The 15,878-nt window shown below is 45.7% G+C and overlaps 1 protein-coding gene across 1 annotated transcript in view; it reads left to right on the top strand.

The window, feature by feature from the left end:
- The window catches only part of LOC139262374 (protein phosphatase 1 regulatory subunit 37), a 374,617-nt gene that overhangs the window by 193,109 nt on the left and 165,630 nt on the right, over positions 1-15,878 (top strand). Inside the window, exons 11-12 of the mRNA XM_070877559.1 lie at positions 198-339; positions 13,076-13,242. Of these exons, the coding sequence (XP_070733660.1) occupies positions 198-339; positions 13,076-13,242 (309 nt within the window). The remainder of the gene's footprint in view (positions 1-197; positions 340-13,075; positions 13,243-15,878) is intronic.

Here is a 15,878-nt window from a genome sequence, read left to right as displayed (position 1 = left end):
GCTGGACGAGATTACAGAGTTTTACAGCATTTTCTGTTCCGATTTCAGATTTCCAGCATCTGGAGTATATTGCCTTTTGGTAATAGTTTAACCTCGACTTTGCACTGGGGAAGTCCCAACCCCTGACTTTACTATAAGCATTTATGTTAGACAGAAGGTATAACACAGTTTTTATTTTCTGTATGTTTCCCTTTTAGCCTAATTTAACTTGTCTGGAGACGCTGAACCTAGGCCATAATCCGCTCAGCAACGAAGGAATCCACAGACTGAAAGAAGCATTGATAGGTAATCGATCAGTTCTTCGATTAGGACTGGCATCAACAGCAATAACTTGTGAAGGTAATATCTAGAAATGCTGTGTGAAATTCTCTTTCTTATTGCAATTTTAAACTGAATCACATGTCGGGCTAGAAGGAGCATTATATCAGCTCACATTATAGGTTAACGCCAGACATAAGAAATAGGAGCATGAGAACATGAGAACATAAGAATTAGGAGCAGGAGTGGGCCATTCCACTCTTCGAGCTTACCCCACCATTTAGTAAGATCATGGTTCATCTTCTCCCTCAACTCCACTTTTCTGCACTGTCTCCATATCCCTTGATGCCCTTAATATTCAAAAATCTATTGATCTCTGTCTTGAATATACTCAACCACTGAGCTTCCACAGCCCTCTGGGGCAGGGAATTCCAAAGATTCACCACCCTCTCAGTGAAGAAATTTCTCCTCATCTCAGTCCTAAATGGCCAACCCCTTATTCTGAGACAGTGACCCCTGATTCTAGACTCCCCAGCCAGGGGAAACATACTCCCTGCAATTACCCTGTCAAGCCCTGTAAGAATGTTGTATGTTTCAATGATATCACCTCTCATTCTTCTAAACTCTAGAGAATATAGGCCTAGTTTACTAAATCTCTCCTCATAGGACAATCCCCCCTATCCCAGGAATTAGTCTGGTGAACCTTTGTTACACTCTCTCTATGGCAAGTATATCCTTCCTCAGGTAAGGAGACCAAAACTGTACACAATACTCCAGGTGCGATCTCACCAGGGGCCCTATATAATTGCAATAAGATGTGTTTACTCTTATACTCAAATCCTCTTGTAATAACGTCCAACATACCATTTGCTTTCTTAATTGCTTGCTGTACCTGCATGTTTCAGAGTGCAACTTTCAGTAATTTGTGTACAAGGACACCCAGGTCCCTCTGAACACCAACATTTCCCAATCGCTCACCATTTAAAAAATACTCTGCTTTTCTATTTTTCCGACCAAAGTGGATAACGTCACATTTCTCCACAATATATTCCATTTGCCATGTTCTTACCCTTTTCACTAACCCTGTGTATATCCCCTTGAAGCCTCTTTGCACCCTCCTCACAACTTACATTCCCACCTAGCCTTGTATCATCAGCAAATTTGGTCCCCTCATTTCATAGCGAGGGGATTTGAGTACAAGGGCAGGGAGGTGTTGCTACAGTTGTACAGGGCTTTGGTGAGGTCACACCTGGAGTATTGTGTACAGTTTTGGTCTCCTAACCTGAGGAAGGACATTCTTGCTATTGAGGGAGTGCAGTGAAGGTTTACCAGACTGATTCCCGGGATGGCGGGACTGACCTATCAAGAAAGACTGGATCAACTGGGCTTGTATTCACTGGAGTTCAGAAGAATGAGAGGGGACCTCATAGAAATGTTTAAAATTCTGATGGGTTTAGACAGGTTAGATGCAGGATGAATGTTCCCAATGTTGGGGAAGTCCAGAACCAGGGGTCACGGTCTAAGGATAAGGGGTAAGCCATTTAGGACCGAGATGAGGAGAAACTTCTTCACCCAGAGAGTGGTGAACCTGTGGAATTCTCTACCACAGAAAGTTGTTGAGGCCAATTCACTAAATATATTCAAAAAGGAGTTAGATGTAGTCCTTACTACTCAGGGGATCAAGGGGTATGGCGAGAAAGCAGGAATGGGGTACTGAAGTTGCATGTTCAGCCATGAACTCATTGAATGGTGGTGCAGGCTAGGAGGGCCGAATAGCCTACTCCTGCACCTATTTTCTATGTTTCTATGTTTCTAAATCATTGATATAGATTGTGAATAGCTGGGGCCCAAGCACCGATCCTTGCGGTATCCCACTAGTTACAGCCTGCCAACCATAGAAACATAGAAACACAGAAAATAGATGCAGGAGTAGGCCATTCGGCCCTTCGAGCCTGCACCGCCATTCAATAAGATCATGGCTGATCATTCCTTCAGTACCCCTTTCCTGCTTTCTCTCCATATCCCTTGATCCCCTTAACCGTAAGGGCCATATCTAACTCCCTCTTGAATATATCCAATGAACCGATATCAACAACTCGCTGCGGCAGGGAATTCCACAGGTTAACAACTCTCTGAGTGAAGAAGTTTCTCCTCATCTCAGTCCTAAATGGCTTACCCCTTATCCTAAGACCCTATGTCCCCTGGTTCTGGACTTCCCCAACATCGAGAACATTCTTCCCGCATCTAACCTGTCCAGTTCCGTCAGAATCTTATGTTTCTACCTCCAGGAAAAACTCTTTACCCCCATCTATGGCCCTTAGAGCTGGCGCGGTCTGCAGGTCTTTCTTGATTTGGATAAATGCTGCCTCGCAACCTTTGTCCCATTCCCACTCTACTCCCTTGTGTAGGAGTCGGAGCAGAGGGGCTGCTGTGGCTGCATAATCCTCAATGAAGTCTCTGCAGTACCCGGTTAGCCCTAGAAAAGATCTTACTCCTGTCACTGTGTTGGGGGCAGGTAACTTCTGCACTGCTTCCCTTCTAGTTTTGTCAATGGCTCTCTCCCCAGCGCGCACAGCCAGTCCCAGGAATTTTACTTCCTTCAGGCCGATCTGTGCCTTCTTGGGGTTTACTTTAAATCCTTCTTCTTTCAGAAGCTCCAGCAGCTCAGCCAGCAGTGGGCCATGCTCCTCCCCCTCATCGGTGAACAGGAGCAGGTCATCCACATACTGTACTAGTTGCTGGGATCTGCTGAAACTCTTTAAACAGTTGGCCATACACTGGTGAAAAATGCTAGGGCTGTTGTGGAAGCCCTGAGGGAGACAGTTATAAGAACATAATAAGAATTAGGAACAGGAGTAGGCCATCTAGCCCCTTGAGCCTGCTCCGCCATTCAACAAGATCATGGCTGATCTGGCCATGGACCCATTTATTCCTACTCTCTGTTTTCTGTCTGTTAACCAATCCTCAATCCATAATAGTATATTACTTCCAATCCCATGGGCCCTAATTTTATTTAATAACCACTTGTGTGATACCTTATCGAATGCCTTCTGACAATCCAAATGCACCACATCCACTGATCCCCCCTTATCTATTCTGCTAGTTGCAACCTCAAAAAACTGTAACAGCTTTGTTAAACATGATTTCCTTTTCATAAATCCGTGTTGACTCTGCCCAATCTTATTATCATTTTCTAAGTACCCTGTTACCACATCCTTAATAATAGATTCCAGCATTTTCCCTGTGACTGATGTCAGGCTAACTGGTCTGTAGTTCCTCGTTTTCTCTCTCTCTCCTTACCTAAATCATAGGCAGTCCCTCGAATCGAGGATAACTTGTTTCCACGCCAAAAAGTAATGAGTTCACCGTTGTTTCAATGAAGGACCTAATATTACAGGTCCTGAATTACATCTTGAAATGTGGAAGATGCCTGTGCGTGGATTTTTTTAACGTGTGGTGGCCGTTGCACACCAGCCACCACACGGGCTTGACAGAGCTAGGTCTTGGTCGAGTGGCAAGGGATTAACCAAGATGACTGGAGACCAGCTCTGCTGCACGGACCTACTGCACACACATAAGGCAGTGTGGGCTGGCCCGAGCTGCCCCTGGGCTCTCGCCTCTCTGGATCTGAACTCACGCCTCTCCTGGGCCCCGATCACGTCGCTCTACAAACTCTCGCCACTCCTTCGCCCCGACCTCGCTACTCCTTCGCCCCAACCTCGACGCTTCTTCGCCCCGACCTTCCTGCTCCTCTGCCCCGACCTTGCCGCACCTGCTGTACATGCCCACGCTCCATTCAGCGACCTGGATTTTTAAATAGCGGGGTTACATTAGCTACCTTCCAATCTGCAGGAACTGTTCTAGAATCTATGGAATTTTGGAAGATGACAACCAATGCATCCACTATCTCTACAGCCACCTCTTTCAAAACCATAGGATGTAGGCCATCAGATCCAAGGGATTGATCGGCTTTCAGTCCCATTAATTTCTCCAATATTATTTTTTTATGAATACTAATTTCTTTCAGTTCCTCATTCTTGCTCGACCCTTGATTCTCCACTATTTCCATGAAGACAGACACAAAGTATTTGTTTAATTTCTCTGCCGTTTCCTTATTCCCCATTATAATTTCTCTTGTCTCAGCCATTAGGGACCCACATTTACTTTCTCTAATCTTTTCCTTTTTACATACCTATAGAAGCTTTTACAGTCTGTTTTTATGTCTCTCTCTAGTTTACTCTCATTCTATTTTCCCTTTCTTTATCAATTTCTTTGTCCTCCTTTGCTGAATTCTAAAATCCTCCCAATCCTCAGGCTTACTGCTCTTTTCGGCAACATTATAAGCCTCCTCCTTTGATCTTCTCCTATCTTTAACTTCTCTTGTTCGTCACGGTTGGACCACTTTTCCTGTGGGGTTTTTGTGCCTTAAAGGAATGTATATTTGTTGTAAATTATGTATTAATTCTTTAATTGCTAGCCATTGCTGGTCTACCGTCCTATCTTTTAATGTAGTTTCCCAATCTACCTTAGCCAACTCGCCCCTCATACCTAAGTAGTTTGCTTTGTTTAGATTTAAGACCCTAGTTTTGAATTTAACTAAATCACTTTCAACCTCAATATAAAATTCTATCATACTATGGTCACTCTTCTCTAAAGGCCCCTTTACTAAAAGGTTATTAATTAATCCTTTCTCATTGCACAATACTAAAATAGCCTGTTCCCTAGTTGGTTCCTCAACATACTGATCTAGAAAACCATCTTGTATACATTCCATGAATTCGTCCTCCAAATCTGTTCAACCTCCGCCGCCTCCAGGCCAGATCCAAGTTCGTCCCATCCTCTGTCATTGAACTACAGTACGCAGATGACGCTTGCGCCTGCGCATACTCGGAGGCCGAACTCCAAGCCATCGTCAACATCTTCACCGAGGCGTACGAGAACATGGGCCTTACACAAAACATCCATAAGATAAAAGTCCTCCAACCACCTGACTCCGCCACACAACACTGCCCCCCGATGATCAAAATCCATGATGAGGCCTTGGACAACGTGGACCATTTTCCATACCTCGGGCGCCTACTATCAACAAGAGCAAACATTGACAACGAGATCCAACACTGCCTTCAGTGTGCCAGTGCAGCCTTCGGTCGCCTTCGGAAGAGAGTGTTTGAAGACCAGAATCTCAAATCTGGCACTAAGCTTATGGTCTACAGAGCAGTAGGGATACCCGCCCTCCTATATGGCTCAGAGACATCGACTATTTGCAGCAGACACCTCAAAACGCTTGAAAATATCACCAGCGCTGCCTCCGCAAGATCCTGCAAATCCATTGGCAGGATAGACGCACCAACATCAGTGTTCTCGCTCAGGCCAACATTCCCAACATTGAAACATTGACCACACTCGATCAACTCCATTGAGAGTGATACGTCCTTACTATACAGTATAAATGCACATGAGGCCCATGCTTGAGAAAAGGTCAGTCTGTGACCTGTCCTTTATTCCTTAGCACTCAAGTGATGAAAGTGGGGGAGCTTCCCCTTTTATACCTGAAGGTCCAGGTTAGGAGTGTCTCCCACAAGTTCACCACCTAGTGGTCATTGTTCTCACAGTGTATAACTTAGGTCAGATTATACATGGGTTACAATGCTGGTTGAATACATGACATCACCTCCCCCCCAAAGTCTTATTGGGATCACAGGTTGAGTCTCTCTGGTGGTTTACGCTCTCTTGTAGAGCGCCGGAGTTGGGGCTCCGGTTGTTGGGCGCTGGCCTGAGTGTCTGCTGTTTGCGGTGCCTCAGGCCTATCCTATTCGGACTGCCCACAGTGACTGGGCTCTCCTCCCTTTGGTTCCGGTGTTCGGTTACCTGTGGTGGAGTGAACTCTATATCGTGTTCTTCCTCTGCCTCTTCTATGGGATTGCTGAACCTCTTTTTTGTTTGATCCACGTGTTAGCGGCAGATTTGACCATTGGTAAATTTAACTACCAGAATCCTATTTCCCTCTTTGGCAATCACAGTGCCTGCGAGCCATTTGGGCCCTGCAGCGTAGTTGAGGACAAAAACAGGGTCATTTACATCAATACATCACGCCCTCGCATTCCTGTCATGGTAGTCATTTTGTGACTGGTGCCTGCTCTCAACAATTTCTTTCATTGTGGGGTGTATAAGGGATAACCGGGTTTTGAGCGTCATTTTCATTAGCAGCTCTGCGAGCGAGTGTGGTCGGGATCTGCAGGCCTACAGGAAGCGTGATAAGTGGCTTTGTAGGGAACTCCCTTGGATTCTGAGCATCCCTTGTTTGATTATCTGCACTGCTCGTTCTGCCTGGCCATTTGAGGCCAGCTTGAACAGTGCCGTTCTGACATGGTTAATTCAGTTGCCTGCCATGAAGTCCTGGAATTCAGTGCTTGTGAAGCATGGGCCATTGTCAACCAAGGTGTCCGGTAGACCGTGGGCGGCGAACATTGCCCATAGACTTTCTACCATGGCAGAGGATGTGCTTGAATTTAAAATGTCACACTCGATCCATTTGGAGTAGGCCGTCTACTACAACCAAAAATATTTTTCCCATGAAAGGACCTGCAAAGTCCACATGGATGCGTGACTAAGGCTTGGCAGGCCATGGCCAGGGGCTAAGGGGGGCTTCCCTGGGTGCATTGCCCAGCTGGGCACACGTGTTGCACCTGCGAACACAAAGTTCTAGATCTGCGTCTATCCCTGGCTACCAAACTTGTGACCTGGCAATTGCCTTCATCATGACAATGCCTGGTGCTCATTGTGGAGTTCTCTGATGAACACCTCTCTGCCCATCTGGGACATGACTACGCGGTTTCCCCACAGTAGGCAATCGGCCTGGATTGAGAGTTCATCCCTGCGCCTGTGAAATGGTTTAAATTCCTCAGGGCATGCCCTGTACATGGCTGCCCAGTCCTCATTCAGGACACATTTCTTGACTAGAGACAATAGCAGGTCTCTATTTGTCCAGACTTTAATCTGACGGGCTGTCACGGGTGAGCCTTTGCTTCTGAAAGCTTCAACAGCCATGACCATCTCAGCAGCATGCTCGGTAGCCCCCTCAGTGGTGGCTAGTGGTAGCCTGCTGAATGCATCAGCGCAGTTTTCGGTGCCCAGTCTGTGCCGAATTGTATAGTCATAGGCGGCTAACGTGAGTGCCCAGCTCTGTATGCGGGCCGATGCTTTTGCATTTATGGCCTTGTTGTCGGCCAAAAGGGACGTTAGGGATTTGTGATCTGTCTCCAGCTCAAATTTCCTGCCAAACAGGTACTGGTGCATTTCTTTTACCGCATATACACATGCGAGCGCCTCCTTTTCTACCATCCCGTAGCCCCTTTCTGCCTGGGACAGACTTCTGGAGGCATAAGCTACCAGCTATAACTGACCCTTGGCATTGACATGCTGCAACACATACCCGACACCATAGGACGACACACGTTAACACAAGTTTCTTACATGGGTCATGCAGCGTTAACAGATTGTTGGAACATAAAATGCGTGCTCTATTAAAAGCCCGTTCCTGTCTGTCCCCCTAGACCCATTCATGACCTTTGCATAGGAGCACGTGTAGCGGCTCTAGCAGTGTGTTCAATTTGGGAAGAAAGTTACCAAAATAGTTCAGGAGCCCCAGGAACGAACGCAGCTCCGTCGTGTTACGGGGTCTGGGTGCTCTCTGGATCGCTTCCATTTTGGGCGCAGTAGGGCTGATCCCGTCTGCTGCTACCCTCATCCCCAGGAATTCTACCTCTGGAGCGAGGAAGACGCACTTTGCCTTTTTCAGTCGCAGCCCTCCCCGGTCGAGTCTGCATAGCATCTCCTCCAGGTTGTGGAGGTGTTCTTCAGTATCGTAACCCGTGATGAGGATGTCATCCTGAAAAACCACCATCTCCATAATCGACTTGAGGAGACTTTCCATATTTCATTGGAAGATCATGGCAGCCGAGCAAATCCCGAACGGAAATCTGTTGTGCTCAAGCAACCCCTTGTGTGTCGTGATGGTGGTCAGCTTCTTCGACTCACTCGCCAGCTCCTGGGTCATGTAAGCTGAGGTCAGGATCAATTTTGAAAAAGGTTTGCCACTGGATAGCGTTGCAAAGAGGTCCTCCGCTCTCGGTAGCGGGTACTGGTCTTGGAGTGACACCCGATTGCTGGTGGCCTTATAATCACCACATATCCTGACCGACCCATCCGCCTTGAGCACCGGCACAAATGGGCTCGCCCTGTCACTGAATTCGACTGGCGAGATGATGCCTTTCCTCAGCAGACGGTCCAATTCGCCTCTATCTTTTCCCGCATCACGTACGGCACCGCTTTGGCCTTGTGGTGTACTGGCCTGGCGTCCGGGTTTATGTGAATCACAACCTTGGCCCCCGTGAAAGTGCCAATGCCAGGTTGAAATAATGAGTCAAATTTGTCCAGGATCTGTGAGCATGATACTCGCTCCACAGAGGAAATTGCATTGACATCGCCCCATTTCCAGTTCATAACAGCAAGCCAACTCCTCCCCAGCAGTGCGGGACCATCCCCCGGGACAATCCAGAGTGGCAACCTAGCACCGGAATGATCTCCTTTGTGTATGTCCGTAGCTGTGTGTCAATCGGCGATAATTTTGGCCTCCTGGCCTTGGACGCCCACAACTTTCCGAACTGTTTGATACCCATTAGGGACTGGCTGGCCCCCGTGTCTAGCTCCATTGATACTGGGATGCCATTGAGGAGCACTTTCATCATTATCAGTGGCATCCTGGTGTATGAACTGTATAGGTGCTCCACATGAACTCGCTGAACTTCAGCTTCCAGTGATTACCCTCAGCATTCATTTCTGCAATTTCTACATGTATTTTGCTCATCTCTGCAAACTCCGGCTGAGTGTGTGCCTCCACGCCTCCAGCATGAGCTGTTGTTGGAAACAAAAGGTCCCTTGCCAGTCGATCTTCCCTGACTGCCCCTGTGACTGTCCTTGAATGCGCCATTAACAGGTGTTGATGGCTCCATTACTGGCCACATTGTCCCTTGCAATGGTGTGAATCGCCGTTCAGCTTGCCATTGTCTCTGTTGAACTCCCCCTCTGGGTTCGACTACATGTTGGGGCATGTACGATTGCCCTTGTCTGCCTGGAGAACTGTGTGCTGATTTAACAATATTGAATCTCTGTCCCAACCATTCCTTAACACAGTACCTCTCATCTGTTCTGCTAGTGGCCATGCTCACGTGGTTTAAATCCCAGTTTCTCGTCGCCATTGATACGTCCTTACCATACAGTATAAATGCACATGAGGCCCATGCTTGAGAGAAGGTCAGTTTGTGACCTGTCCTTTATTCCTTAGCACTCAAGTGATGAAAGTGGGTGGAGCTTCCCCTTTTATACCTGAAGGTCCAGGTTAGGAGTGTCTCCCACAAGTTCACCACCTAGTGGTCATCGTTCTCACAGTGTACAACTTAGGTCAGATTATACATGGGTTACAATGCTGGTTGAATACATGACAGAGAGGGCCACATCATCCGCATGCCCGACAAGAGACTCCCAAAGCAAGTGCTCTATGTGGAGCTTCGACACGGCAAGCGAGCCCCAGGTGGGCAGAGGAAATGCTTCAAGGACACCCTCAAAGCCTCCTTGATAAAATGTAACATCCCCACTGACACCTGGGAACCCCTAAGTGGAGGAAGAGCATCCGGGAGGGCGCTGAGCACCTCGAGTCCCATCGCTGAGAGCATACAGAAAACAAGCTGGGACAGCGAAGGAGTGTGCGGCAAACCAGACTCCCCACCCTCCCTTTCCTTCAACCACTGTCTGCCCCACCTGTGACAGAGACTGTAGCTCCTGCATTGGACTCTTCATTCACCTGAGAACTCAAGTTTAGAGTGGAAACAAGCCATCCTCAACTCCGAGGGACTGCCTATGATGATAATAATGCACATTGCTGCATTATTACTGCATATATGTGATTAAAGTATTATTGTATTACTGTATTACCATGATTACTGTATTACCCCTGTTACATGCACCTCTAATTTCCTGATTTTTACTGTGCCCTACATTACCACTACTGTTTGGGGGCCTATAAACAACTCCCAACAATGTTTTCTGCCCCTTGCTGTATCTTAGCTCCACCCAAACTGATTCTACTTCTTGATTTTCCGAGTCAGGATCCTTTATTATCAGGGCTACCCCTCCTCCTTTTCCATTTTGCCTAGCTCTTCTAAAAGTTAAGTATCCTGGAATATTTAGTTCCCAACCTTGGCCACTTTGCAATTATATCTCCATAATGGCTATTAGATCAAACCTATTAATTTCTGTCTGCCCTATTAATACATCTATTTTGTTGCGAAGGAGCAGGAGTGGACCATTTGGCCTTTCGAGCCTGCTCCACCATTTAATAAGATTATGGCTGATCTTCTACCTTAACTTCACCTTCCCCCATTCTCCCAATTTCACTTGATTCCCTTAATATCCAAAAATCTATCAATCCTAAATATACTGAATGACTGAGCATCCACAGCTCTCTGGGGCAGAGAATGCCAAAGACTCACAACCCTTTGAGTGAATAAATTTCTCCTTATCTTAGTCTTAAATGGCTGACCCCTTATTCTGAGACTGTGACCCCTGGTTCTAGACTCCCCAGCCAGGGGAAACATCCTCCTGGCATTTACCCTGTCAAGCCCTGTAAGAATTTTATGTTTCAATGAGATCACCTTTCACTCTTCTAAGATAGAGGGAATATATGCTATAGTCTATACAATTTCTCCTCATAGTACAATCCCCCCTCCTCGGAATCAGTCTGGTAAACCTGCTTTGCACTCCCTCTATGGCAAGTATATCCTTCCTTAGGTAAGAAGACCAAGGCTTAGAAATTAGGGGACGATGGAAACCTACCAGTAATTTTGGTACTGCCTGCTTATTAACATCAGTGTGGTGTTGATTTTGTGGTGTAACGCGTTCCTTGCAGCGCTAATCTCAAAAGGAGGCCAAAGGTTGTCTCTGTCCCCTGCTTGCAGTGTAGGAGAATGGGGAAGAAATGAGCGACACGAGCAGTTGCTGTACTTGCTTCAAAATATCAGCTGCCATCCGATGTTTGTGGATTCTTTAGTAGTTTTTGATGTGAGTGCATCTGAATTCTCTGTAACACTAAGCTTTCCCCAATAGTTACTCTTGGAAGTGTTTACATGTGTAGTCATCGTGGCAGTCTTTAGTGGGTCTTGTATACTCAACACAAAATAATTATTTGATTAATAATTGGTTATGGAATTGTGAATAAATTATTTATAATTCCATAAAATCTTAAGCAGTTGAGCCCAAATTTGCTCGCAGGTGATGTTCTGGTGAAGCTATCAGAGACCTTCAGAGATCATCTTCAATCATTGCAATGGAGTTCAGCCATTGATTTACTGACCCACAAACATTGTAAGCCTCCCGGAAAACTGCCAGAAACTGCAACACCCCGCCCCCCTAACTGTTACTAATGGGGGAAAAAAATGAAAGTTTAAAAGAACAACCTGAGCAAAGGAGGCGTTTGACACTCCAGCATCCATCTGATGTGTTTTCCACTTGTCAGCGTCCATCTTCGTAGGTCCTGTCTTCACGGCCGTTAACGCTGCTGAAACACCTTGTGGTGGCAGCACTCACTGGCATGATTTAGTGTAGGTGGCAGAGGGAGCAGAGAACTCCAAAATGGATGAGTTGGCATCAAATCGGCGCTGCAAGCCTATTGACGTCACGCGCCAACTCGTTAAAATACTTCTGCCACTGGCAGGCAGCGGAAGCACTGCTGACCTGCTGAGAATTGCAGCCAGTGCAGAACCCTCCGCCAGCTGGCAGAAGAGCAGCAACGGGTGGCATAAACCACCCAAACTAAAGGCACAAGACTGTAAACTTGTCTCTGGCTAAAACCTATTAAAAGAGCAATACTATCATTAAATGCTTAATATTAACATTCATATTTGGTTAAATTAGTTAACTTCTTTTCATTTTTAAAATTAACAAAACTTGGATTCAGGGTTTGGTTGTGAAAACTGCTGACTATTGATGACTTAGTTGGACAACCAGTGAACAAGTTATTTTTGACCAGTAGGAGGTGGGATTGGATCCCAGTGCTACCTGCTACTTGAACCTGTTTTTTGAGCATTGTCACTAGGTGATGTGCTGCTTAGAATCGAGGCTCTTCACCTTGGATTGTGAAAGAAAAACTGAGATCGTCCGGTCCAGCCAGCTGGAATCTTTCCTCCTAGCTAACTAAGAATCAAATATTTGCAGTCTGTTATCAGTCTATAGCCCATACTCTCTTAACTTTTCAAATGGGGAACAGGCAGCCTGGTAACACGTTCATTTGAAATTGCTCTGCCCACTATTTTAACCGTGGCGTTACCCTGTTTAAAATGTATAGCTTAAGTCCTTTGTTAAAATAGTGGGCAGAGCAATTTCATGCAAACGTATAGAGACTTTGGTTACTTAAATTGCATTGTGTGCCTTATAAGGAGTAACAAGAATAGAAAGCACTGGAGATACTCAGCAGATCAGATGCATGCGTCGAGAAAACGCAAGACGGTTGACGTTTCAGGTGTAAAATCTTCCCGCAGAACAAAAGATTTTACACCTGAAATGTCAACTGTTTAGTGTTTTCTCGACAGATGATGTCTGACCTGTTGAGTATCTCCAGCGTCTTCTGTTTTTGTTTCAGATTTCCACCATCTACAGTATTTTGCTTTCTTTTCGTGATTTTAGAGGGCTCTGATTTTCTGACTACGTTCTTGGTGCAGGCGTTGGGCCTGAGCTCTGTTAATTTGTCTTTTCATTTTATCTTTAGGTGCCATAGCCACAGCTGAGTTTATAGTAGAGAGCGCTGGGATCCTGAGGCTGGACCTTCGAAGGAACAGAATTAGAACTGGAGGTCTGATGGCCCTATCTCTAGCACTGAGACTAAATCGTTCATTGGTCAGACTGGATTTGGACAAGGAACCAATGGGTGCGACAGTAAGTAGGCACGAATTGGACAGCAAGTAATTCTTAGATGTGAGTTATTGCCATTGCAGATTCATTTGGTACACTTGTAACTATACTGCATCGTTTCAGGAATGACAGCATCTGGTCCAAGTAGGAATAACACCAATTTAGTGAATAACACACCATAAATGTTGAACTGGCTCATAACATATTGGTAAAATTCCGAGTGAACAGCAAAGAAAAGGGCTCGTTTGAAATGTGACGCAATCTTTGAAAGAATTTCTCTTTTTTTCATTTCCTTTCTCTGCCAATTGTATCCCTTCTCCTCACAACATTGGCATCTTGCTGGGTACAGTTTAACGGGTGCCAATTATCATGGGTTTACCTTGCTTAAAACATATTTTATCATGTGTGAATGTGAACACTGAGTGCCAAGCCACCCCTTTCCTCGCCCAACATCCACAGACACACGCTCCAGTTGAGGGCTATCAGCTATGGTGCCCCATTATAGAAAGGGTATACCTTTCTATACCAAGTTCATGGTCTACAGGGCTGCAGTAATACCTGCCCTCCTGTATGGCTCAGAGACATGGACCATGAACAGCAGACACCTCAAGTCACTGGAGAAATACCACCAATGATGTCTCTGTAAGATCCTACAAATCTTCTGAGAGGATAGACACACCAACATCCCCAGCATTGAAGCACTGACCACACTTAATCAGCTCCGCTGGGCAGGTCACATAGTTCGCATGCCAGACACGAGACTCCCAAAGCAAGTGCTCTACTTGGAACTCCTTCATGGTAAACGAGCCAAAGGTAGGCAGAGGAAACATTACAAGGACACCCTCAAAGCCTCCCTGATAAAGTACAACATCCCCACTGACACCTGTGAGTCCCTGGCCAAAGACTGCCCTAAGTGGAGGAAGTGCATTCGGGAGGGCGCTGAGCACCTCGAGTCTCATCGCCAAGAGCATGCAAAAATCAAGCACAGGGAGCGGAAAGAGCGTGCGGCAAACCAGTCCCACCCACCCTTTCCCTCAACGACTATCTGTCCCACATGTGACAGGGACTGTGGTTCTCGTATTGGTCTGTTCAGCCACCTAAGGACTCATTTTAAGAGTGGAAGCAAGTCGTTCTCGATTGCCTATGATGATGATGATAGATTCACCAGGATGACACCAGGGTTGGGAAACTACAGTTATGAGGTGAGACTTGAAATACTGGGACGATTTCCACTGGAGCAGAGAAGGCTTAAGGAAGGTTTCAGCACTTTAAAAACAATAAATGAAAGGTTTTGATAGGTTAATAGAGAAAAACTATTCTCTATTAACCTTTGGGAGCCAATGACAAAGGGTTATCAATTTAAAATTGTTACTAAGAGAATAGGGATAGAGGTTAGAAGAAATTCCTTTACTCAAAGAGTTGTTGGAGCATGGAATGCTTTGTCACAGGCAATAGTTGGGGCAGTAACCTTTGCATCTTTTAAGGGGAAAGTTGATAAATATTTGAAGAAGATGAAGATACAGGGCTGTGGTGAGAGTGCAGGTTGGTGGGATTAATTCTGGGTTACTCCAGCAATGAACAAGCACAAACACAATGGGCTGTGGAATTCTCTACCACAGAAAGTTGTTGAAACCAGTTCATTAGATATATTCAAAAGGGAGTTAGATGTGGCCCTTACGGCTAAAGGGATCAACGGGTATGGAGAGAAAGCAGGAATGGGGTACTAAAGTTGCATGATCAGCCATGATCATATTGAATGGTGATGCAGGCTCGAAGGGCTGAATGGGCTACTCCTGCACCTATTTTCTATGTTTCTATGTTTCTATACAGTTAACTTATGCGGTTCTACTTCTATTCATTTAAAAGCATATATTCTTGGTTAAATAATGAAATTATTGTGGTATTCTTCAGTCTGAACTAAGATAGAAGAGCAATAGGCTTTATTTAATTTATAGATGCAAATGTAATCTATGTGTTCCCCTACAAATACATATAGTACCGGATAAACTTTTTTAAACATTCATTCATGGGTTGTGGGCATCGCTGCCAGCATTTACTGCACATCCCTAATTTCTCTTATATTCCTTGATAAGGTGGTGATGAGCCGCCTTCTTGACAACTGAGTGGCTTGCTAGGCCATTTCAGAGGGGCAGTTAAGAGTCAACCTCATTGCTGATGGGCCTGGAGTGACATATAGGCCAGACCGGGTAAGGATGGCAGCTTTCCTACCCTGAAGGACATTAGTGAAACAGATGAGTTTTTACACAATCCAGTAGATTCATGGTCACCATTACTGACACTAGCTTCTTATTCCACATTCATTTACTGAACTGAATTTAAATTCCCCAGCTGCCGTGGTGGGATTTGAACTCATTTCTCCGGATCATTTGTCCATTAACATAACCACTGTGCCATCGTTCCCACCTGTGACAGGGACTGTGGTTCTCGTATTGAACTGTTCAGCCACCTAAGTTTGAGAGTGGAAGCAAGTCTTCCTCAATTCCAAGGGACTGCCTATGATGATATAGGAAAGAAAAACAAAGTTGAAAGAGTGGGCGTGGCCTAAATTATTCTTGCCTGTTTAGGTCGGCATTAAAACTCTCACGGTACTATTTGAAGAAGTGCAGAACGTTTCCACCGATCATGGCTAACCTTTCTCC

Source organism: Pristiophorus japonicus, chromosome 4, assembly GCF_044704955.1.
Source record: "Pristiophorus japonicus isolate sPriJap1 chromosome 4, sPriJap1.hap1, whole genome shotgun sequence".
Classification (NCBI taxonomy): Eukaryota; Metazoa; Chordata; class Chondrichthyes; family Pristiophoridae; genus Pristiophorus; species Pristiophorus japonicus.
Note: the sequence above shows the minus strand (reverse complement) of the source record. Positions and strands in the feature narration are given on the sequence as shown.